This window comes from Amia ocellicauda, chromosome 3 (genome assembly GCF_036373705.1).
Source record: "Amia ocellicauda isolate fAmiCal2 chromosome 3, fAmiCal2.hap1, whole genome shotgun sequence".
Classification (NCBI taxonomy): Eukaryota; Metazoa; Chordata; class Actinopteri; order Amiiformes; family Amiidae; genus Amia; species Amia ocellicauda.
The window spans coordinates 28,442,847-28,468,574 of record NC_089852.1 but is presented as its reverse complement, the minus strand read 5'-3'; the positions used below and the strand labels follow the sequence as shown (position 1 = coordinate 28,468,574).

The 25,728-nt window shown below is 44.4% G+C and overlaps 1 protein-coding gene across 1 annotated transcript; it reads right to left on the bottom strand.

The window, feature by feature from the left end:
• Positions 1-1,216: 1,216 nt before the first annotated feature.
• On the bottom strand, positions 1,217-24,927 carry tbx21 (T-box transcription factor 21). The gene is made up of 6 exons (XM_066698850.1): positions 23,907-24,927; positions 5,032-5,186; positions 4,710-4,831; positions 4,435-4,593; positions 3,271-3,332; positions 1,217-2,679 (listed from the first exon to the last, which is right to left on the bottom strand). Exons 1-6 carry the CDS (start codon positions 24,461-24,463, stop codon positions 1,833-1,835), a joined length of 1,902 nt encoding a protein of 633 aa, XP_066554947.1. The 5' UTR covers positions 24,464-24,927; the 3' UTR covers positions 1,217-1,832.
• Between the last annotated feature and the right edge of the window lie 801 nt (positions 24,928-25,728).

Genomic DNA, 25,728 nt, shown 5'->3' with positions numbered 1-25,728 from the left:
TTTAAAAAATGCACAAAGGAACATCAATATGTATATAAAAGAGCAAGTGCAAATACCGATTGTCTCAAATAGTCAAGAAACCTCACTATGGGTCTTCTCATTTTGAGGAGCTGGGATTTAAAAATAAATAAATAAATAAATAACTGCCCCACCCCAGCCCATGCCTCCCTAATTGCACTTCTTTACACTTAAAAAAATTAAATTAAAAATAACAATTCTGGTTTGGGACTGGATATAAAAACCAAACAAACACATAATGTATTGCTCCTTTATTACACTGCCCTGCTGTGCGTGTTCTCGTATTTTATGCTTCTGCCGCCAATCCGCCAGAAAATCAGATGAAGAAAGAAACAGCAAAAGCGCTGACAGCCGGCTGACACCTGGTGGCGCCAGTGGCTCGCTTATTATCTGTCCCACCACTACAGTACTGAACTCATAATGGCCACTAGAGGGACCCGTTTACCACAGGCAGTGCGACCTGCCTCTCGCTGATCAGAGCCAAGGATTTGCTGTGTTGCATTACAACTTCAGCTGTTTTAGGCAGTTTATAATAATAATAATAATAATAATAATAATACTAATTATAATAATAATAATTATTATTATTATTAATTTGACTTGTTATCTTCAATATATACTTTGAGACAGACAGAGAGTGTATATACATATCACATTACACTTATTATTTGAATACACTTTACATGAAAAATATATAAAATAACAATAATGGTAAAAATCCCTTTGTATATTAAACCTACGAAAATAAGTTACTCCACTATAACTGGACTGCAGTCCCCCCCCCACCTCTCTCAACTGCAGGCTGCACATATTGTCTTTTCTCTTTTTTTTCTTCACTTTGGTTCCCTGACAAATAACTTATCTGTACATCAATTCTGTGAGGCCCCTGACAGACGAGCCCTGATGTTTGTTGGTAGTACCTGCTAGCAACTACAGCCAATAACCCGTCTCAGACCCTGTACCGGCTGGTGTTTCATGAAGGGAAAATACAATAAAAAAAATAAGAAAGTGAATGAAATACACCAGCTGTCTGCGAGAGTCGCGGTCCCCCTCTGGACCACGACAACGACACACTCCCACATCACGATAAGAACAATGCACAACCTTTGTGACAGGATGAGGTACGAACGCTAGATATGACCGACCCCCCACCCCACCCACACACACCCACTCCTTTCACCCACCCATCCCACCCACGAATAACGTGGTGGGTTAGTCCAAGAGTCCTTCAGCCTGTCCCCATGCGGACACCTGGTCTCCTGCTTCAGTGTCCAGGCTCGGTCCAGTCCAAGCATGTCCATCTCAGTGCTGAGGCTGGAGGCGGCAGAGCTGGGGGGGGGGGTCATCAGGCAGGTGGAAGGTGTTTGGTGACTGATGTGAGCCCAGGGTTGGCCCCTGGAGCAGATTCACGTACCTGCCTGTGAATGGGGTCACAGGGTCAACAAACATTACAGGGTCACCAGGTCACAGGGTCACCCAACAGCCCCTGCCGCCCCCCCTTCCCTAGAAAAACAGAACTTGCCCACAGCAAAATAAAAATAAATTATTGTTAGTGATGATAATAATAACTGTGTTAAAAACCATCAGCGTCATCATAAAAAAAAGAAAGAACAGTGAACCAGAACCTGCAGTCCGTGTGTCTGTCTGTCTGTCTGTCTGTCCCTGCTTGTCCCACAGTAAATGCAGAGTTCCCGCTCAGAATCCTTGAATTATATATCTGTACCAAACTTAAAAACTAATAAAAAACAGAACAGAATCAGGACCAGGGCGTGTGTGCGGTGTTTGAGTGAGTGACCCAGGTGGGGGCGGGGGGCTCAGTTGGTGTAAAAGCCGTAGTACCCGGCGTCGCTGCCGCTGTCCTTCTCGCAGGTGTCTGCGCTCCGGTTGGGCGGCGAGCTCTCCGTACTGGAGGCGTAGGGCGACACCCTCCTTTTCTTGCTCTCGGCACTTCCCTCGTACAGCCCCGAGTCGGCCGAGTCCACCGACTTCACCGACGGCGGCTCCAGCCAGGAGTCCTCCCCGGGGCCCGGCTCCTTAGGCTTGTCCTGCAGCGGAGGTGGGGGCAGAGGGGGCAGGGGCGGGTTCTGCTGCAGCTCCGGGACTATGGAGTGGTGCAGCCGGGGGTCAGAGGTCATGGGGCGGAACCAGCTCAGGCTGGGACTGCTTTTAGGGTGCGGGTGGGGGTGGGGGGCGTTGAGGTACGGTGCGGAGGGGCGGCTGGGCCCCCAGCCCCCCGCAGCGGCGGCTGTGGACACGGCCCCAGGGCCGAAGGGGTGGTCCGGGTAGTAGCCCAGCGGGTGGTGGGCGGCCGTCTGGATGGGGAACGGCTTGTAGGACATGAAGCCGTTGCCAGAGAAGTCGGAGTCATAGGAGTTGAATTCCAGGCGGTTTGCACTCGCCCCCTGCTGGCCGGGCAGGTACCAGCGGCCGTGCGGGCTGCTGCCGGGCTCCTTGGGCTGCCCCGGGTGTGCAGCCAGCCCCTGGTGGGTCTGGTGACCGGCATGCCCCATGCCCGCGCGCTCGCGCCCGAAGAAGCGGCCCTGGGGAAGCGTGCCCATGTACTGCTCTGGCAGGTAGGGCTGGTAGCAGTTCCCTGATAGCAACTGCGGCCCGTCGATGGGCGAGGGGGTGAGCCGGTCTGTCTCCTGGGGGGCATAGATCCTGCAGAGAACCGCCACACAGCAGGGGTTAGGAGTGCGCTGTACCCAAATATTATTCTTATTCTTCATATTATTATTTAACACTAGACCAGACCACAAAATTACCCTAATTTGAATGCAGAATGTAGATAAATGACTCAGTATCCTGCTCTCTGCACAACCTAAATGTCATTAACTCTCAGTTTGCGCACATTTTCCAGTTTTGGAGTATCACTTTTTTTATCATATTTTTTTCTTCCACATTCAAATCTTCAGCTAATACAGATATAGCAATTAATTAACACCCGTTCAGATGCTTTATGCTGTGTGGTGATGCTTACTGCAAGGCAGAAAGAAGAGACACTGCACAGTAACCCATTGTGTTGCATCAGTAGCTCAGCTGCCCTGGGCAACACCAAAATGCCAAGCTAGGCCCCTACAAACCAATACCCCATTCAGTTATGTGATAGAAATGCAACCCCACCCATAACAAAAGCCTAAGTTAGTGTGGACTCTAACCCTAACCCACACCAAAATCAAACCCTAATTTGATCACTAAATATATATAATGAGAGTGTGTATGTGTTTAAGTACATTTTCTTTTTTAACTTACGTGTCAAAGTTATCACGGAATCCTTTCGCGAAGGGGTTGTGGTCTATTTTCAGTTGAGTGATCTGTTACCATGGAAGGAGACAGAGAGAGAGAGACAGGGAGAGATCAGTGGCATTTCCAGTGACTCAATCCCTCAGTCATGCCGAGCCCTTCCTCCCTTCCAGAGGGAGCCCCCTGTACCCTGGATTACTCTTTTGCCGCTGTGGGGTTTGTCTTTCCCATGGGAGCTCTTACATTCCAGATCAAGTGAGGGCTGTGGAAACACGGGGCAACCCCCTCTACAGGTCTGACGCCGGTGTGTGCAGTTCACACTTGCAACACCACCAAGGCGTCCTTCCTTCCTCCATTTCAGCACTGTTTCTTGTTTGCTGATACCTGATTCTAAGATGCTACTTCCTGTCTTTATTTCCTCCAGGCCTTTTTTAAGTGGAAACATTCCATATCTACCAGACTACGAAGCTCCTCCTCTGCTCAGCCCTGTGCGCTCAATGCCACCCTCACTGCCGGGGGTCTGATTTGGAGAAAAAAAACTAAAACCTTTGGCAGATTTACAGAGTGTTACGCCAGGCAGCTTCTTCCTACGTTAGATTTGCGCTCACAAAACACACCACACGTTTGCCCTCTAGCAGCCAGCCTGCAGCCCGTGTCCAGGCTCTGGAGGGACACACAGTCTCCCAGGGGCCCCTCTCACCATGTCCCCAAGAGCTTGAAAACCCGCTCCCTCGGGCACTGAACTCTCCAACGAATGAGCAACACACTGTGTTGGAATTCATCCCTCCTGCCCCTCACAGCGCTGGGGCCATCCCTCAGCCTGATTCTGCATTTATTCTTTATTCTCTTGGGACACAGCTGCTCCGACCCTGTGTGGCACAGAGCCACCGGCAACAACAGGCTGCGAATAAAAACCCCCGGATCTATGAGAGAGAGGACACTGCCCGAGGGCTTTGTACTCCTTTAAACAGGCAGGGTCTGCCTGAGTGACAACACGCTGTGGCCTATAGGTGGCTTTGTTAGACAATGCATTCATAAGTTTCCATTGTAATGACAAACTGGGCTGGCACGGGGTGGGTATGGGGCTGGCACAGGGCTGGTATACAGTGGGTACGGAACGGTTACGGGGCAGGTATGGGGTGGGTACAGGGCAGGTATGTGGCTGGTACTCACGTCTGCATTCTGGTACGCGGTGACAGCGATGAACTGCGTCTCAGGGAACACGAAGCTCTGGGCCTTGGCGGTCAGGTAGGGATCCTCACTGCCATCCTCCTTCACCTCCACAATGTGCAGCCGGGGCTGGTACTTGTGCAGAGACTGCAGCACGATCATCTGTGCACAGAAACAGCGCATCAGGGTTCTGCTGCCCACTCCCTAACTCACTCGCTCGGTCGCTCACTTCTCACTCTCTCTCTCTCTCTCTCTCTCTCTCGCTCAGTGTGCAGTACCTGTGCCACGTTGTTGGAGCTGCCCTTGTTGTTGGTGAGTTTCAGTTTCCCAAAGGAGACCTCTTGCCTCATCCAGTGAGCGCCGGAGTTGGGCGAGTCTGGGTGCATGTACATCCTGTTGCCTGTCGGAGAGGTAGAGAGTGAGAGAGCGAGGAAGGAAGGAAGGGAGGACAGCACAAGGGGGAGGGGAAGAACGAGGAAGAGAGAAAGAGAAAACAGGGGGAATGGGGAGATATTTGTGTCAGACTCCTTTTTCTCGTCCCTGTGCCCCCATCCCCATTTCCATCTCTATCCCCGTTTCGGTCCCCGTCCTGGACCTTACCTGGCATGTTGCCCTCTGCCTTGCCACACTGGACCCACTTGCCGCCCTGGTATCTCCAGTGATGGTGGTCAGCCAGGATGACGTCGACGTACACGTTGTAGTGGGCAGTGGGCTCCAGCCCAGTGATGTTGAAGCTCAGGAAGGGAAACATCCTCCTACAGAGAGAGAGTCCAAATGGAATTCAATCCTTGTCTGTCGAAGGTTTTGGGATAGTTTTTTCAGGTTTGGTATTGGTAAGATTGTAGCTAAAGGGAGGGAGGGAGGGAGGAGGAGGAGAAGAAGAAAGAAAGAAGAAAAGAGAAGAGAGGGGGAGCAGTTTCTCCTCCTCAGGCTCCTCAATGCATGGAGCTGTGTGTTTTAAAACCATCGTGGCATGGAGAGGGGTTAGGAGGCTGTGTGGGCCGAAGAGACTTTAATCATTAATGAGGGCAATTAATAAAAGATGTCAATAGGAAGGGGGGTGTGGGCTGCGTACGATCACCAGTCCCCCATGGACCGCCTGCGAACACAGGAGGTGACAGAGGGGTCAGTAACTCCCCAGGCGTTGGCGGTGGGGGGAGGGAGGGTGTGTGTGTGGGCCCTCATCAGGAAAAAGACAATATACATTTTCAGGAAAATAGAGATGCTCAGCAGCACAGGTTCCTCTCAGGGCTGCCACGTTTTTTTCTGCATTTTAATATTGTTTCTCTCCCTTGGCGTGCTTCAAAGGCTGCCATGATGGATACCTGCAGTCACAAGCCAGCTGCCAGGCTCTGCCATGCTGTCCGGGGTTCTCCCTATGAATTGAACAGCCCCACTTTACAGCCTCCTGCCGCCCTCGAGCCCCAATACGTGAGACAAACAAGCCCAGCTGCTGCAGGCTGGGCAGCACTACTGACACTCCAGAAATAGCCGAGTTACGGTCTGCTCGGGTGAGACTCAAACACCTGGGCAGCTGCAGAACACATCTACAGGATCGAATGTCCCAGCCATTAAATATAGCCGCCCCGCTCGCCGAGTCTGCAGCACTGGGGCAGTTCTGGGCAACAACACCCTGAAACTCAGGGAAAGGAAGAACAAAGAGAGAAGTCCCTAACTGAGTTTCGGCCTTTTCCTGCCACTGGTCTCTGAAAGTGGGGAATCAGAGGAACAGGAGACAACATTTAAATGCACACTGCTGGCAAGTCAAATCAACTAACCATGTTCCTCCTAAAAGAACAAACAAAAAACAAACCAACAACAAACGTCAACGTCAGTGTACTTCTATTACTACTTCTCGTTCTCACTCTTCTGCAGCGCGACACATCCTGACCGGTGTCACACTGGTCCTCTCAACGCACCCTAAGGGCAACTGACCCGCCCCTCTTTCAGCCCAGTCTGGTCTAGTCTAGCGTAGTCTTCCCCAGCCCAGCCCAGCCCAGTCACAAAGCCCTTAGATATTGAATAAGTGAAGCACTTAATACAGCAGCATTTCCCTTAGTCAAGCAAAAGTAGTGACTTCAAGGCACTGTGCACAACCGAACTGCACTCCAGCGCCACCGCAGGGGCAACTGAACACGGGTCACTGAAGAGGTCAGTGCAGATCAGCGGGCAGGAGGTGTCAGTGCGCTGTCTGTTGCAGACGCTCAGTCACCCGCTGCAGTAACACCGCTGGAGATGATATCAGCAGTAGGATGATACCTGCCCTGCCCTGCACCTGAGGAAAGTGCCACGGTCTATTCTGTACAAGTGTCATGAGGATAACAATTAAAAAAGACACGGGTGGAAGCATACATATAGCAATATATATACGTAAATACAGAAATAAATAAATATATATATATATATATATATATATATATATAGCGCTTTACCACAGAGTATTTAAAAGGCACAAAGTGAGTATCGTTTCCATTTCAGAGAGGAAATGCTCTCAGCTGTACTGGCTGAGATGATGGAAACCTGAGCTGTTTCATCCATGACGATTTTTTTCTTGTATTGTTATTGTTGTTGTTGATGAGAAAAAAATCTACAATACAAATCTACAAGCTGCAGGATCACAAGCTGTACCAATGTGGGCAATGGCAGTGGTGTAGGACTATTTCAGTGCTTGAAAAAAAACTCCAGCCCCTGGTGCTGAATTATTCATATAGAGAAGAGGCCATGAGGGCGAATAAAGACCTGAAAGGGCCTGGCTCCACAGCCTGGGCCAGCCTCACAGAGACACTCAGCCCCACTCAGACTGAGGTGAGCCACCCAACCCCAGCCCTGACTCACTGCGTCAGCCCAGCGCTGCACAGAAGCAGTGGGTGGTGATTTCATGTCTCCTTTTTTCTTAATCAGTTTTTTTCTTCTCTCTCTCTTAGCTGACAAACTGAAATCGTGTTTTCTTCTAAATCAGTCCGTTTATATGAATTCAGAGATAAGGAGAGCGAATCAGGCAGCACCACAATAAGCGGCAGTAAACCTATCCACACGTCTGTATCAATATGCACACATACAACACACTGTTTCCATCAAGTTCACCAGCAGCCCTGACAGCGCACTCCTGATCAGCGCACAGATTACTCTCGTAGGAAACCCATTTAATATGTGCTTCTTAGAAAACATCCTGTCAACACACACTCATGCCATGACAAAACCTGTTACAAGTACATTGTTTAATTTACCACCAAAAGACCGGACAGAACCGAGGACCATCCGGGTCTGGCTCCTGCTCGCCTGGGCAGCACGGGTCCCTTTCGCTTCTGCTTTCTGGGCCGCTGTGAGCGAGTGCAGCAGACTGACAGACTGCACGGTTGGCATCTCAAAAAGCACTTACTGGAAACTGAGGTGGATTAGCGTTTGCTAACGAAAATATTAGGTTCCTTTTACTGGGTGATTATTCAGATTTCCAGTATGAAACGATGTCCCGAGTAAACTACGAGGTGTGCATCTCTCCTTGATGTAATGGATGTTTTGATTCAAATAAAAATGTAAAAGTATTTTCATAGTAAACGCATGTAAAGTGGGGAAAGTCAGTTGATTAAATACATGAAAGAAAGTAAGAAAGAAAGAAAAAACAGATTAACTTTTTTTTTTTTGTGATGCCAAAAACAGACCATTATTACAGTGTTATAAGCATCTCTTCTCGAGGAATGCTCCCAGTCAGTCGTGGGGCCGCTCAGCCTTCACTCGCCGATATAACTGAGAAAAGAAACCAGTCTTGAACTTTCTTCAAATGAAACTGGCCTGACAGAAGCCTACACAATCCTAACCAGAGCGAAAAGACGACAACCAAAAATGAAACAAAATAGAGGTTGTGTCATTTTCCTGGGTTGAGTGAACCCTGATATTGCCTGAATTATTAAAACACAGCCTCTTTATAAGAAATCACAACTTGGGGGTAGAAAACCAAAGAAAGTACCAGCGAGGGTGTGCATTTGCATGTGGCTAGTCTGAGTCGGAGCGCGACGCACAGCTATACCGTGCAGGCCCACGTCTTGAGACAGGCAGAGCGGTGCGTGTGTGTGTGTGTGTGGGGGGGTTTCTGGCGGGGTGCCCCTCTGGCTGCGGTGCACTGGGACTGGCAACAACCATGAAGGGTGAGCTGGACAGGGGAGGAGTGAATTGACTTTGGTGTCTAAGTCAATTTGGCCAAGTTATCTACATTTAGAAGATCTGCTCTGTGACGGCAAAACAACTGAAAAAACTACCAACAACACTGGTCTCATCACAGTGAAATCTAAATACATTAAACAGGTGAGAAGTGCATCAATCCTACAGAACCTGTCTGTGTCCCCCTCCTGGTTTAAACCCTGAGATAAATATTGTCAAATATTCAGATACAGAGAAGCTTGTTTAGTTCCATTGAAGTATTTAACCATTTCAAGGAAGTGGAGAAATTAGTCTGAGCACAATGCAGAAAAAAAAAACTATATATATATATAAAATGCACCAGGCAGAGGTTTCCACATGAGCGTGCCCATTAAATCACAGCTCACAGCAGAGCTTCGCTTTTAGTTTATGTCAAAATTCAGCAGCATCTTCGTGGCTGCTCTCAGAAGACACCCATCTATCTGTGACCAGGCTGAGCCACCCGCGTGCTGCGCTGCTTTTCACTGGGGAATCGGGCTTTACACCGTGGCGCCTAGGGCGGCACAGAAACACTGCACAAAACTCGGGCTCTCCTCTGGGCCAGTGCAGTTCTGCTCCTCTCTCACCCATGGGCAACTGTAACGAAACCTCAAAGGTTTACGTCTCCCCTTAGAGGTGCTGGAATGCCCCAGTGAGCTGGCTGGCAATTGCCCCTGCGCTGATGACAGCTTGCCACAGCAACTCTGTGAATGTGGCAAACTTCTTATGGTTTTCCCATAATTACAGCAGGTGCATACTGTGCTTTGCCTTGGTTTTCCATTGCTTGTATCATGGTCTGCCTTGCTTATCCTCTACATGAGTGGCCATGGTGCATCAGCTGTGCTTCCTAAGCTGTACTGTGGCAACCCCAGGAGGTGCTGCTCTCAGCTCCCACCAGCGCTGAGGGATAGGGGCTCTCTGTCCTGAACAGCAGAGGAGCAGACAGGCGAAGACAGGACACCTGCAGTCCCCACAGACACATGCACAGACAGACACACATGCATGCACACACAAGACATACTCGCACACACGCACACACAGCACACAAGCTCGCACTGAGAAACACAGACACACATGCACACACAATTGCATGCATGCACACACTGACACACATGCACACATAATTGCACACATGCACAGACACACATGCGCACACACTCACTTGTATGCACAGACACACATGTGCACACGCACGCTTGCACAATTAAACAAACATTCATGCACACACAGATACACATTTACAAACTCACAATCACTCACACTGATATACATTCAAGCACACATAGGCATGCGCAAACACAGACACTCACCCACCCACACACTCACACCCCAGCAGCACAACAGGAAGTCTTAAGGCAAGAAAATAAAAAAATAGAAATCGAATAAAAGGCACCAGAAATAGACTTTGCTCTTTCCGTGTCAGCTGGTTAATTTTTTAGAGACAGAATTAAAAGAAAGAAAAAAGCATTGAAATTTCATCAGCTTTGAGCAGACTCAGACAGCTTGTGGAAACTTTAATTATTCAAAATGAAAAAGGGGAGAGACAGGGCTACACTAACATATCATCTGAGGGACATTAATTTATTAATCACTACCATTTAAATACTGTTGTGATTTTTGGGAAAGTCCCACATGCCGCATGTTTCATTTCGGCCCAGGACAGAATGCAGCTTGACGGTTTCAGTGAATAAAACATAGGGCCACCTTGTCTTTATTTGCCTTGAAACTGAATTGCCAGAGTCAACTTCAAGACCTCCTCCTCTGGGTACAAAAAGAGAGTCACTCATCTGGAACGGCTGCAGACACAGTGTGAGCATCACTGGGTTTATAACTGCACTGAAATTACCTCCATCTGTAAATTGCTTCCTAAAAAGTAAACTAAACAAATTAATCACACAAACAGACCAGTACATTTTTTTTTTCAAAGCAGCAGTTTCTATTCTGAGAATTTACTCAGGCAGAACTGAAAATTGGCTCCTTTTAGCTTTAGTTTATCTCAGTTTGTTGACTCCAAAGGTAACCCTAAAATATATACATACAAAATATATGTGTATTTATATATATAACTAAATTGAATCACCTTCAGTTTTTACAGCACTCAATAAAATGCCATAATAAATAGAAATTTAAAAATCTAATTTAATTTGCATACGGAAATTATTAGTAAGTAGTTCTTGTACATTTATGAATTGCCAGTTATATGCCCTGAACTATAGTCCTAATATTTTTTTGTCATTTTTCTTTAAATTACTTGCAGCAGATGCATATATGGCAAATACATAAATAGATCATAAATAGATCTGTCCAGATATGTGTACTTACTGAACCGCAGACACTATTCTCATTCACAGGAAAATGAAATACATCTCCAGCCACTTGGTACACTTCCTGTGCTACTCTAAAATTATGCGAGCACCCCAGCCCCCCTCCGGTGCTCAGCCAGGCACCACTGCCCCGGGGGCACACAGCTCAGTGGCACTGCCCGCCCCTGTACTTCACTTGCCACTGAGCCGCCTCACAGTGTGGGGCTGTATGTGCTGGACATGAAGGGAAAACCCCTTTTCCTCAGGGTCTCAGGATCCCAGTGGACTGTTTTGAAGTGTGCACTTTACTCTGTTTGTTAATTAACCAATAACTAAGCACAGGGTCGAGCACAATGGCAGGGGCAGATCCTTAGGGGTAAAGGTGCCGTGACTGTGTTAAAGAACACTTGTCATCATTAATTCTCAGTGACAGAACAGCTCGTTCAACCCCCCCGCTGTGTCTGGCTGTGTGGGGCAGAGTATTAAAAGTAACAAATGGTACCACATAGATTAACATCACTGTTTCAGAGTCGAAGTGAAAGGCGTAACCAGGCTGCCGACTGATTTTGGGTGAATTCCTCTCCTTTTAGAGGAAAACTTGAAAACAGACAGTGAGTTACAGGGCTGCCACACCGCTGCACACAGGCAAGGCGCGCTTCAAAGCGCAGAGCAGAGCAAAGTGAAACCTCACAGGGAGCTCGGCCTGCCTTCCTCTAAATATACTAGAAGAGAGAGAGAGAGAGGGAGAGAGAAGAAAAAAACAACAAAGACACAAAGCAACCTGCACTTCAAAAGAGTCTCATTGCTCTGTAGGGCTATCAGAAATTTAATGGCACTTGTTCATATACAGCTCTGGAAAAAATTAAGAGACCACTTAACATTGAATTCTGAACTTGGAGTGGTCTCTTAATTTTTCCCAGAACTGTATATTTCTTTCCTCCCCTCTCTCTCTCTCTCTCTCTCTCTCTCTCTCTCTCTGCTGGTGTGTGAGTGCAGATGCTGGTTTGCTGATGAGGTTCAGCACAGGACTTCCTCATGCTTCGAAGGACGCCTCTGGCTGAAAACAGGCGAGGTGGGGGCCTCTGGGTTTTTTGACACATGTAATGCAAAGTGTTAACCCTTCCTCCCATGTAATGAGAGCACAGTGCTGAGAGCCGGGACCAGTGCTGGGGCCCATGCTGCGGCCTGGCCCCACTGCTTCTGTCACAAGAGTAGACAGCAGAGTAGGTGAAGATGACAGTGTCTGTCTGTCTGTCTGTCTATTTTAAATCATTCTGGTAAATGCTGGGGAATGCACTGTGATGGACAGAGACACCCTGAACCTCCACTCGTCCTCCATGGCCACAGACTGCTTTTGCTTTCAGTGCACTGGAGAAAAGTGAAAGAATTCCCAGCACACAATTTCTAAATGTATCACATCTTTTGGATCCTATTTTGCATGGCCAGTGTTGCTTATTTGTTTGTTTATTTATTATATATATACATACAAATTATGTATTTCCTTCAGTGTTATTTCCCATACTGAAGACGGGCCAATTAGCAGCTGCATTGAAGTTAAGCACAAAGAGGGAATGGCAGCCAACCCCGGCTGATGCCTCCCTCCTTGAGGTCAGAGTGTCTCTACAGGCTCCTCTATTGGACCGGGAGACATAAACATATCTGTCTCTTGTTCAGCTTTGTGCGGCCACTGCAGGGGCATGGCACAGTGCTCAGACACAGCTGAGCCCCCCCCCAGTCATTGGCTGGGCTGGCGAGGAAATCCAGCCAGCCGTGGCGCTAAGAGCCGCCCGCACGAGGGATCCAATACAGCTCATTGCTCCTCATTAAGGAATTACTTTTTTTTTTACTAATTTTTAAGAAACATTAAGGTTCAGTGGACCCTCAAACTACCTCCCTTATTTTTGTATCTGTATTTTTGTCTCATGACAGAGGGTACAGGGTACACAATCTGTAATGTACAGCCTATTAACACTGAACTATTAACTGACAAATGGCTTGTACTTGAGTAAGTGTACCTGGCGACATATGTGACGGTGAGTTGCGAAGCACAAATCTGTAGCCACTCAAGGTTTATATTTATTGTCAGAAGCCACTTTCTACTACTCATGAATCAAAAGGTGATTGTATTTGATCGAGGCCAGTTACGATCAGGTTATTCACACTCAGTTGTTATTTGGGGTAATGAATGAGTTATAAACGCAGTGCATGTACTGCACTCAGTCCATTGTTGCCGCTGCAGGATTAAAGCTGAGCAGTGCATTTCCAGCCTCGATGACTTTATTGCTCTTTGCTGACTGAAAAAGGTAACCACAAGTAACCTGTGTCACCTAAACACACAGGAGCTCAACCACCACTTGTGCATATTTACAAATTTTACAATAATGTTGAAATACAGCTGAGCAACACTCTCAAATAGCAGAGACAGAGAGTTTATCTTTATCAAAAAAAATACTGGATCCCACACACACACTCATTTTTGTTTGTTGTTATGTTTTTTTTTCTGCATGTAAAAATATATTGATTCATGTTTACAATTTTAAGCCTAGTTATATTGTTGACATTAAAACCCACAACATTAGATCAGCTGTAGTTTAGAGAACTACAGGAAAAGCTCAGACAGAATACCTAGCTTTAAAGAAACTACTTGTTAAACTGGAATGAACTAGACAAATTATTTCCCAATTTTAATAAATTCACTCCTAGCAATAATGCAAGTGGCTCGGCCCTAGCATGTACAAAGGCATACCATTTGTGTCTAGTGTTTGAAATTAGTGTAATCAAAAGAAATGACAGAGTAAGAAAAAATGCTTTTTGGTACTATATTTGTCCACAGCAAAAGATTTAACCTACATCTGAATGCACTCACTTCCTTTTACAAAGAGAGCGATCTTAGTGTAGTCAAAGGAGCAACACTTTGTACACTCGGTCTGTGGTTATTCTCATACCAAGGGATCAGACTCTTAATGACTTACTAAGAAACACTCAGAGACAGAGAGCAGCAAGAGTTTCGTTCAATGTCCTCGCAGGACTAAACACCATAGTGTAGGATCCAGATGAATAGCTAGATTTTGCCCCCTTCTCTCCAAGGCATCCCACATGGTGTAAGAACTACATGGGCAACATCAGGATTGGGTTGCAGAGCAACTGTCTGTATTTCCGTTTAAATTATTGTTTTTCAATTTTGCCTTGAAGAACCTGATGTTTTGGCATTTTAAAACTGTTATCTGGCAGGGACGGACAATGGCACAGGGCTCTAACTGATGAAAAAAGTAGGACCTGTATGTTTTTAATAAAACACTCTGTGTTATGTGGGTGTAGAGCATTTAATGGCAATTTCATTAACAAACATAATGATAAGAAGAAGAACAGTTTTTGTCTTTTTTTTTTGGATGGTGTAAACAGACATGTTACACATGTAAAATTACATTAGCAGCTCTGCAGCTAAATATAAGCCTGGTATTGCCAGGCTGTGCAGAGCTGAGCTGCACTGTGTTTTGGGTTACACTGCTGCTCACTCATTGTGTGAAAAGGGTTTTAAAAATAAATGTGACTGACAATCATCCTCACATGGGCTACCCTGCCTGTGCGCTTCAGGGGAAATGTGCACTATGTCATCGGAACAAAGGTCAGGAAAGCAGAATTCTACAGAATCGTTACTGGCCATTTACTCCCGTCCGCCCTGGGATCCCAGGCTGTTACTCGGCGGGCAGTGAAAAGAGTGCACATCCCCTTAAAAAAGTGCTCTGTTTCTCATCAGCTGCATTCAGACACACGGTTTGTTACTACCTCGGCATAAGCGTTTGAATTTCTTGTGTAATCCAAGTGGTGCTTTGGACAGAAGTTGGCTGTTTAATTTGCTTTAAAGTCCTGCGGCACACACGGCCAAGAAGTCAAATTCACTTTGGTATAAACTCACTAAGAATAATCTTTTTCCTTTTGCAAAACCAAACCCTATAGGGGACACTTTACAGCTGCTGGGTAGCCCTGCTGAAATCAGAGATTCACACCTCCAACTCGGAAAACAAAAGACAAAAAGGCATCGTCGCCTACAAAGTGCGAGTGCAGTGCCAGGTACACACAGGTACAGCTGGCCATGGAAACCCTTCCAGTTAGAACAAGGCCATGGATTTTGCACTAATGACGGGAATGCGTCTTCAGGCAGGGAAGTGAAAGCCTAATAATTAGTTTTCACTTGTGGAAAATAAATACATACATAAATAAATTCAATATAAACACATGTGCTTCTAAATACCTAAAATGAGAGCACGCTTGTTTGTATGGTAATATAACCTTATTAAACGCTATACAACCTCCGAGTTGAGGTGCGAAGAGGCCGCATTTAAAATGTTTTTCGGAGGAAATGCCCAAAATGCCTTACAACTGCTGTGCCCATCAGCATGTGACTTAGCTGACAAGAAGGAAGACATTAAGTAAAATGTTTTCTGTTTTTGCAAGACGTTTCTTTCAAAGCTGAAATAGAGAGGAGCCATTTAGGAATCGAGGTGTTTGTGTGCCGAGGAAGACTGTTGTTCCTGCGCTTTGAAGACAGAAATCGTGACCCGTCACCCAAAAGTTAGAGGTTCCTGTGAAGTAAATCAAGTGGAGACGTAACGCACCCGTCTGCAATCCAGCGCGCAGACAGCTGTGCAGCACAGAGGGGTCACAGGACAGGTGCACACTGTCGCGAAGCAAGAAGCCCACCTTGTGCCCTAGATTGCAATTTGTTCCTCTGACTTGAAGGAAACAGTTACCCAGCCTGTCTAGTTATGAAACTGGGTGACTTCCCAGGTTGTTCACTCCTCCCACTGCAAAATGTGTCCCACTTTTTCTGTCACCGTTAACTTCAGTATTTAGTTAGATCAAAGCAATCCACAACCTATTTTCTCTTATTTCTCACTTCTAACCTTTAGCGTTTTCTGTCAATCGGGAGCAAACTGTTCTTTGATGCCAACATAGATAGGAGGGAATTTAATAGAGTAAAAAAAATATGGATCACAAAACATGGTGTGTTAGGGCAAGCACTAAATTACAGTTATGGTATAAATACTAATAAAGTCCAAAATAAATGCATTGAGTCAGACTAACCAAAGTAAGAAGTGCTGGTTTGCTTTGTGATTTGTTCTCACAATGCGTTATTGGGTTGGGTGTTTAAAGAGTGGAGAGTGATGGGGTCTCCTGAGCCCGGGGTCACTGTGAGCTGGGGCGCTCTCAGGGTGCCATACAGCCCTGGTCTGGTGCTGCAGCGACACATGCACATGGCTCAAGGGAAGTATTCAGACAGTTAGGCCGTACCCAGTAGCCAGTGGGATCATGTGGGATGGGGTGGGCAAGTGTGATGGAGAGCAGGGCTACAGAAGCAACCTAGCCCCGGTCACCAGAACACTGTGGAAACAGCTATGGCCACCTCAAGGGTTTCAATAAAAATAAAAATAAAAAATAAAACAACCAACAGAAGAATTACCCACAGAACAGAAAATCAGATAAGTAAATGTCACTATCTCTACATCATTCTGCTTCTCTCTTAGTATATTAATATTTTTAAATTATTATTTCACCCCCCCCTCCTTGTTTAGCACCCTGCAGTGCTATGGACAGCATTGTACGCTGCTAAAGAGACAATGTTTACCACACAACGTGTGTCAGAGGAAGTGATCGAGTTTGTAGGATGAGACTTCTTTGGCAGGGTCAGCTTCGCCTGCCTTCATTGTGTGTGTGGGCCCTATACTACTGCAAAGCACTGGTGACCAGAGACTCCTTTGTGGTCTGTCAAGTTCCTTCAAACAACAGAATAAGCAAAAACCATAGCAATTGCTTTCCAACTACATACTGTCTGTGTGTATCTATGTACACTACTACAGTTGTTATTGAAATTTACGCAGTTTGATGTCTCAACGTACTCCGAAATTAAAGCATTGAACAAATAAACAATTGGAGATAAAAAATAAATCATGGAATCGTTCCATGGAATCACGTAACCCCTAAGCTGACAAACCCCTCTGGTACCAAATCCGTGTGCTTCTCTTTAATCCCATGTGTATTGCGCACTGTTGTTTGCCAAGTGTTGTATCACATGAAAGCTGAGACTCTCAGCTTTTTAACGATGTGAAGCATTGTCTGATGTGAAAAAAATGTGTTTTATACCCCCCCCCCCCCCCCCCCCCCCATACTTACACACCCTCTCCGCATTATGAAATGGGATCAAAACAAGACCATCCACGTTTTGGTAGAAGCAACACACAGACGGAAAGTTTTGTTTACAGTGTACTAATACACAATAATTTTACATAATTGGATCTGAACTTCTCTGTGTTTTAAAGAACATCAAATAATAAATACTGGATTAATCGTTAATCATGCTTCTGAGTGATCTGTGACCGTCTGAATGAGACCCCTCCCCCACCCCAGAGCAGACTGCATGTTTAACCCCTGGGCTCTGAATGACGGCGGGCGACATGGAAACTGTAAATGGGATGTGTTTGAGAATTAAACACGCTGGTAGCCAAGAGAATAAGCTGTCAAACGATGTGCGCATTGTAGGAATACAGTGTAACTTCTATACACAGGAGCTGTGTGTAACACTGACAAATAATGTTTAAGAGGATGTAGTAAAAGTATATAACTCTGAAATGTACATTATTTTTCAGTTTTTGGTAATCTAAACTTTATTTTTTAACCAGTTTACCGTTTACTTTGTACAATTTCAGGTTATTCACTGGACTTGAACTGCTTAAATTTCAATAAAAACTTGCAAAATGGGGGTGTTCTAAAACTTTTGACCAGTTGTGTGTATATATATATATATATATATATATATATAAACAAACTCACACACACACACATATACAGGTAGATATATTTTCCTGTGAGTGAGTGCGAGAGAAAAGAAAATTGGGCAATACACATGAAACTTGTTGTTCCAATAGAGCATTTGATCTTGAACCTGAGAGAGAGAGAGAGAGAGAGAGAGAGAGAGAGAGAGAGAGAGAGAGAGCAAAAGAGAGAGGGGGGGTAATTTACATGTCATCGCATTAAGTGTTTTTGTGCTATTAAAGTGGTAAGAGCTGAGACATGGGGCAGCAGTATCAATATTATTATCCTGCAGATCTCCCTGTGCAGAGCAATGCTGCAAAACTTTAACTTCGTATTTGAAAAGTCGCACTTAATTTCCTCTGAGCGAGCGAGAGCCAGACACACTGTCCCCTCCTACACTAGCGCACCTTCCCCTGACTCGCCCCCCTGAACCCCTCTGGTGCCCTGAGCCGGCAGCTCTTCTAATGCCAACAGAAACCACAGGAGAGCACCTCACCCCCAGTCCCTAGCTGGCTCTTCAGCTGGAACAAAAACATTAAATAACAGTGTGATTTTAAGCCAGATTTATGCAACCATTATATTTTTAAAGGTACAGAAAGAAAGGTGATACAGGACAGGTTTTATATCAATCCTTTGCCAGGAGTTTGATCAGCGACCATTAATTAATTAATTACGTTTTTGGAAATGGCTCTGCACAAATATCCTTTTGCAAATCAACATGTAATTGTTCAATTTGACTATGGTATATATACTACAGAAACAAATCTGGATGGCATTCAGACATGGGTTGGGGCCTTGGACAGAGATTGAAATTGAAAACACAGAACAATAAATTACTGTCTTCTGAACCGCTGCCAATTTACAGTTTTTGTTTAGTGTTCCTGTCTGGTTTGGGGTTTATTCTTGGAATGTGTACTGTAGGATTTTCAGAGTCTCGATGGTTGGCATGGATGTGTGTGTGTGTGCTTTTACATCTGTTTGTGTGTGCATGCTTGTGTACGTGTGGGTGTGTGTTTGTGTGTGTGTGTGTGTGTGTATGTGCATGTGTGGCGATTAGAGGTTTTGATATAACCAGTGTTGGCATAGGCCCCAGGACCTTCCTGACAATGACACGCTTCTCTGGCAGGATCTGCTCAAGAAATTAACGCAATAAATACACAATACCCCACCCCACAAAAAAACTCATACGAAGACGCTAAAGTCTAGACTTTTTAAAGACTTGCTCTATGGAACATGCGAGAAGCACTTCACAATATGATGACGTTTTCAGATTGAGTTGCCTTTCCCGGGCGAGAGGGAGTGCTGACAAGATATTTAAATTTCAGAAGCCAAGAGTGACACTGATTTAATTAGCTGGTATATTCATTGATATCTGATGGAAAGAATCTTACTTCCCTTGCAAGAAGATATTTTTTAAATATATATATATATATATATATATATATATATATATATACATGTTGCTTGATGCAGTTTGGCACACATCCTCAAACCTTATGTTGTGACCGTATTCATTTATTAATTTGTTTGTTTATTTATTTTTATTGCCAACATGAACAAACATTTTCACGTCAACCCATGAACATCGACACTGAGCTGCCAAAACAAACAAATAGCGTTGGCCTTTTGACTACAGGAACCACCGTGTCTTTGTCAGACTCCATCAATCTCTTCCAGAGATCCAAACTATCCTTCGATATGGTGTCATGCTAACCCAGAGGTGGGACCGGAATGGGTCCACAGCTGGGTCCACAATGCCAAACTCATGGATGCATATGAACCACACCCAGCCTGCTCTGAACACCGCGCCAGACCCCAGCAGCACAGAAGTGATACACTCAAAATCCCCTCTGAAGCTTTACAGCATGAGTGCTTAATGTATTACATCAAGGGAGACTTAGACAGAGAGAAAGAGAGAGATGCAATTCTGCATGCCCTGCCGCTGCCCTGTTGCCATCCTCCACTGCTTCCCTGCTCACAGGCCATGTGGCACTTGAGACTTAACTCTGTGAAAGAGGACTGGGACTCGGAGCGCAGATGAGATTTACAGTTAGACAGAAAGGATGTTGCTCAACTTCAGTCCAAACACTACAGTCCTTTATAAGCCTTGTCCTGAGGGATTACCCAGCCCTTCAGTTTGTGGTGATTAAAGATCAGGAACTGATTCAATTACGCTGCCTGAGACCTGGGCTTGAATTAAAACAAAAAGGACAGGGGTTGGAGACACCAGCTCCAATGATGAAATATAGATTTTGATTGTATTATTATATTTTTGTAATTATTATTATTATTATTATTATTATTATTATTATTATTACTAGCCGAAATAGAAAATAAAAAATACTCAAAGCCTGTAAGCCCACCCAAAATCAGTCACCATTCCCTAAACCTGCCAGTTGCCGGTCTGCATTTAAATCAAGTGTAGAAAGATTCGGCTTTGTTCATCTATTGCCTGCCTATCAGATCAGTCCTTTGTGAATATGGTTTATGTGACATGTTATCAGAGGAACTCGGGCGGAGGCAGAAGAGGTTGGTAAGCGAGAGATGAAAGCTTGGCTGGTCTTTTCATGACTAAAATATTCAAACTATCTCAAAATTGTGCATTTGTGTTAAACTGTCTCTCTGTTCTATTGAGAACACCTCTCCTGAAACATCTACGCCACAACTAACTGACAACAGAACACTGCCACCACCGTTTAAGGACTTCAAAATGAATGAAACAAACACATGATTCAATTTAAAACACTGACACATCTAAAAAGAACCTAACAATATTCAAAATTCCCCGGATTATCTTCCTGTGCTGTAAGCCGTGTATATTGAAATCCAATGTGGTGGATATGTATTTCACAAGGATTCCTGTACACTGAAAAAGCAAAGTATAAACTGCAGCTCTGTTTTCACAGCGACACAGAAACAGATGTGAACACAAAGCACTGCCCCACACGGTACCACCTACTCATTCTACATTTTAAGCACCTGTTGTCATTCTGTTCACCTACTCTCTGACCGGCAACTGTTTACGGATATATTCTCTTTACAGTAAACTGAGCTCTTCTGCTCTGTTTCTCCACATCGGACCTTTACAACTTCCCAATGTTATCTCTTTTTATTATAAACTCCTGTTTGACACTGTGAAACTACTGTGAACCACTGTGTGTAATGTCAAGTTATGTTATCACCATCCTGTCCTATCTGCAGGAGCCAATATCTATTCTTAGTTGTAACAATTTTGTGACCACCTTGAATGGAGGTGTGAGGCATCGGGAGAAACAGTCTGCCACTTGCAGAGGTGCCTATTAAGAAATATGTACAGTAGCCCTTGGCATAAGCACACACAATATGGGCCATTTAACACTCACTACACTGCTGTAGACAAACAAAGTAAGTAAGTAAATAAATAAACTGACTTTTGGATTTTAGATTGTTGTGCCGCTGCTGAACGGAAGCACAGAACCTTCCCTCAGCCTCATAAAATTGTCACATATTTATTTCACCTATCACCAAACTTTCAATTAAATAGAGTACTTCAGAACTGCACAGCTTTCCTGCAAGAAGTAGGTGTAGAAACTGTGTGAGGGGGGCTGAGTCGGCACTGATGCCCTAACCGTATCAATCTGCATTAGACTGTATTGTTGTTCGTGTGCTGGGTGCATCAGCTAGGATGTTTTGCATGGCTGGTTGTGCTTAGTGCATGCAACATGAAGTTTATTTTCAAGTTAAAAACTAATTTACTGTCCTGAAGGCAAACAAACAACAAAAAATAAGTATTGGCAAGATAGGACCAATCTTGTCTGCATTGCCCTGATTAATAGAAGTGATAAGAATGCTGCATTGCTTTACAGCTTACCTAATATGATAATTATTAACATTATTATTTATTATAGTTATTAAAATTGCATTATAATGACCTAAGATCATATTCAATCTGGCCATCAGTTAAAAAAAATGTGGAACATTAAAATGTGTACTTTCAGTGTTACAGTGTTCCGTGTACTTTTCAGTGTTTTATTGGTATTTTTATGATTTGTATTAATTAGTAGTAGAATTTACAGCAACAACAATAACAACAAAAGCAGTCCTCCCAGAAGGGAAAATCAAATAAAAGACATAAACAATATTATTGCTAGTAATTGTAGTAGTAAAAGACTTTTTAAAAATAATCTTCTAAGACCAATTATTAAGATAAGAGTCCTGAAGTGTTTGATTTTGCATTCGAACACAAATTTTTACTTTTGAAACACATACCATAGCTTTAATCAACAGCAGCGGAACAGGAACAATTTCCAACTGCACTGATGTTGAGGACAGACATCCAAGTGTCTGGATATAGTAAGGAAGGCCGAAATAAAATAAAAAATAATTCAGGTTATTCTGTGCATTATAAAGCTACAGATTGAAAAAAATAAATCTTTCAATTTTCAGTGGTATTTCTCATTACAATACAGTATGAAAATTAGATTTATAAATGTCATTGCAATACTACTACTACTACTACTACTACTACTACTACTAATAATAATAATAATAATAATAATAATAATAATAATCAGCAGCATTTTGGCTACACGTATTGACTGCTGCCTGAGTCTTAACTTCTTGATGTCAGAGATCTTGATTATCGTACGATTGAGTTATCTCTCTGTGCGATTTTAACTGGATTTTAACTCATCAACTGGGTTTAAATTCCAGAAGACTTGAATATACAAATAATGGTTTCCACGCACACAGTCAGATAGATGTCTTTGAACCAGCCCAAAAGGTGTTGACCTTCACGAATGTTTATTTTTGTGTAACACACACACACATATATATATATATACTTTACATACAATACTTTAAGAGGAACTTATTATACATTATTATTATTATTATTATTATTATTATTATTATTATTATTATAACTTCAATAAATCAAGTATTTGATGTATGTTCTGCTGTAAGGTTTAAACAACAACAACACAGAATTCGTAGCCCGAAACCCGAGGTGTCACAGTGAAGACGAGTCGCGCATTAGGCGGCTAATCGTGCGGCCTCGCAGACCCCGAAAGCGCAGTGACCTATCAGACGGGCCGGGGGCGATGCGTGACCCTGCGGGCAGCATCCCTGCATGCGTGTGCGACCCCCCGCATCTCCACCTCGGGGCGGTAAGAGGGGGGCTGTGGAAGTGTCACAACGTCTGCGAGGTATTTTAGTAAAATACAGCTTCTCGTGTATCCCTCTAAAACACTATATTTGCAACAATAATAACCACAATAATAAACACAGCATATTGTTATTAATATTATAAAACAATATCACAACTGATAGGAAAAGCTCTATACAAGTCCAATACACCAGCGGAGTTAAAATACAACAATGAAGGGGATTAATAACGATTGACGAATTGAAAGGTGTGAGACAGCAATCTTCAATCCTTCAGTTTGATCACAAACAGAGATGCAATTAAGATAAGGTCAAATAATTAATTGTCTAGCTCTGCTACCAGATGCGGGATGTTTTGGAATACACCTGACTGACGTGCGTGTTGTTTTAGGATGTGTGTACCGTGTGCAGTACAGTTGTGGTTGTGTGTGTTTGTGGGGGGGGGGGGTGATCGGTCTGATGGGTTAAGTGTGGGAGTGGAGGGCTTTGCATGTAAAACTTTACTTGAAGATGCTACATCACCGGCTGCAGACACGTATACAGTTACACACTTTTATAGTTTGTTTTGTTTCAGTGGACGAATGGGGGCTGGGGGTGGTAGAGATAGCTAAAATAAATCTGTCAGGTTTAATTTGCAGCCTTTAATTCGTTCTTCTTCCTAATCTGATCTCGCTGCTCCAAAGTGTAATGAAAGTGCTTGCAGGCCTCCGAGACCCGGGCTGACTGGCACCTGAGCGCCCGGGTGGGTCATTAGCATCCGTCGCTACTGAGCGTCGGGCAAAGCACACCGTTAATTGGCAAACAGCATTGGCACCCTGTCTGGACCCAACCAACCAGTGCCAGCTCAAACACTGATGACCAGTGCTGCTTAAAGTGTTATTAATTATGATACCGCTACTGTCACTTGTGCTTCTACTTCTGTTAGTTTACTTCTACTGCTGCTACTCCTATACTGCTACTAATAATAATTACAACATTCATTAAAGTGTATAATCATTAAATATGTTTTATATGTAATAATAATAATAATATGGCCGTACTCACCTGCCCTGCTTGGTGATGATCATTTCGGTTTGGTATTTGTGAAACTTTGCCCACAGCGGGTAGTTGTTGAGAACTGCTTGAGTCCGGCCGCACACCTGCAGCCCAGGCAGCGGGTACAGGGACGGCCGGGGGTACCCGTGCTGAAAGGTGGCCGAGTACCCCTCTCCGTTGGCGGTGTAGACCTCTTTGCCTGTCGGGGGGAACCCTTCGCTTCCACCGGACGTGTAACTCTGTCCGCCGCCGCCAGCCCTTCCCGGGGACCTGACTGCGTTGTAGGGGCAGCTGCTGAGCGCCGTCGGGGAGAAGAACCTGCCCGGCTGCGTCCCGAACCCGGCGACACTCTGGCCGGGCGGGTAGGGCAGGGCGAGGGAGCAGCTGTCCGGGGCGCCCTGCACGGGGTCCTGGTAGTAGAAGCGGTTGTCCTGGATTCCCATTTTGAGGTCGGGCAGGTCCTTGGAGCGGTGGAGGTGGTTGTTGATGTCAGCGTCCTTTCCAAAACTTGCCGTTTCAGTCCCATTCAACATGCTGAGGTAGAAACTGCCTCCGATGCCGCCCATTTGCTGTGGCAACCCGAGTGATTGTGTATTCTCATAAGTTCGCCGTGTCTTCTGTGTCTTTCTTTTTTTCTTTTTTAATGGAACACGGCCAAAAATGGCGATGCTACAATGTTTTAATAACTGTGATAGAGCTACATTTAGGACGCAGCACTAATAACACTTCGTCAGATTCACCTGCTCTGCTCTTAAGCTACTTCTGTCAGTGTCTGAGTGCAAAATACATCTTTGTATGCACTTATACATACATATATATTTGTATGTTATACACAAGTTCCAACTTTTGTAAACAGAACATCCAGCATACATAAGAATAGTAACACTACCTAAATATATAAGTATATCGCCTATATATGTAACATATTATACTTATATTAATAATAAACTCCCATTTACATTGTAAATGATTAACCACTTATACTGAACTGGAATTGGCTATTGCAATCAGACCCTGGCTACAGCACACATCACTATACTGAAGTCTCTGTCAACCCTACGACACATGTTCGCCTCCTGCAGAAATATAATGCACTTGTATCGGACTCTGATTGGCTGAGACAGAGGATACGAGGCGGGTCACAGGCTGTGGTTTCTGGTCTCTGGTTGGTTGGCTGCAATTCATAGCGTGCTCCTTTCTGCAGGGCGATACAGTAATTAAGTGTAGTGGGGCTGATTAATACATCAACCTGCACTTCCTCATCATTCCTTGTTGTCCAAGCGAGCTGTTTCAGATAAACCAATAATGGACAGAGTCACTGAAATCCAGTTTGCCCCAAGATTTGGCGAAGTTCACTTCTTCTGACACATGCGACCCCAGTGTCATCGCAGACGTTTATTCCATGATATTTGTATGGATTGTACTAACAATTTAGAACATTTAAATAAAAATAATGGATCGTTAAACTCGATGAATCAGTATGTGTAGACAAGCTGAACCTTTTATTAATATTTACAATAACATGGAGAATAAGCAAAACCATCATCATGAATATCGAGAAACACAATAATATTAAGAAACTAAAATGCGTCAAGCTGTTATAGCAAGTCATATATACAATTGTGTGTCGATATTTACTAGACTGGTGACATGGCGAGCGGGACAAGTGACTCTACTAATCGAAAAATGTATCTGCACCGATTCCAGGAGATTGTGCAAGTAGCCTAATTGTAGATGCACCATCAAGTAATATAGACATTTTAACTGAAAATGGTACAATATATTAATATACCAATATCATAATAATAATAATAATAATAATAATAATAAT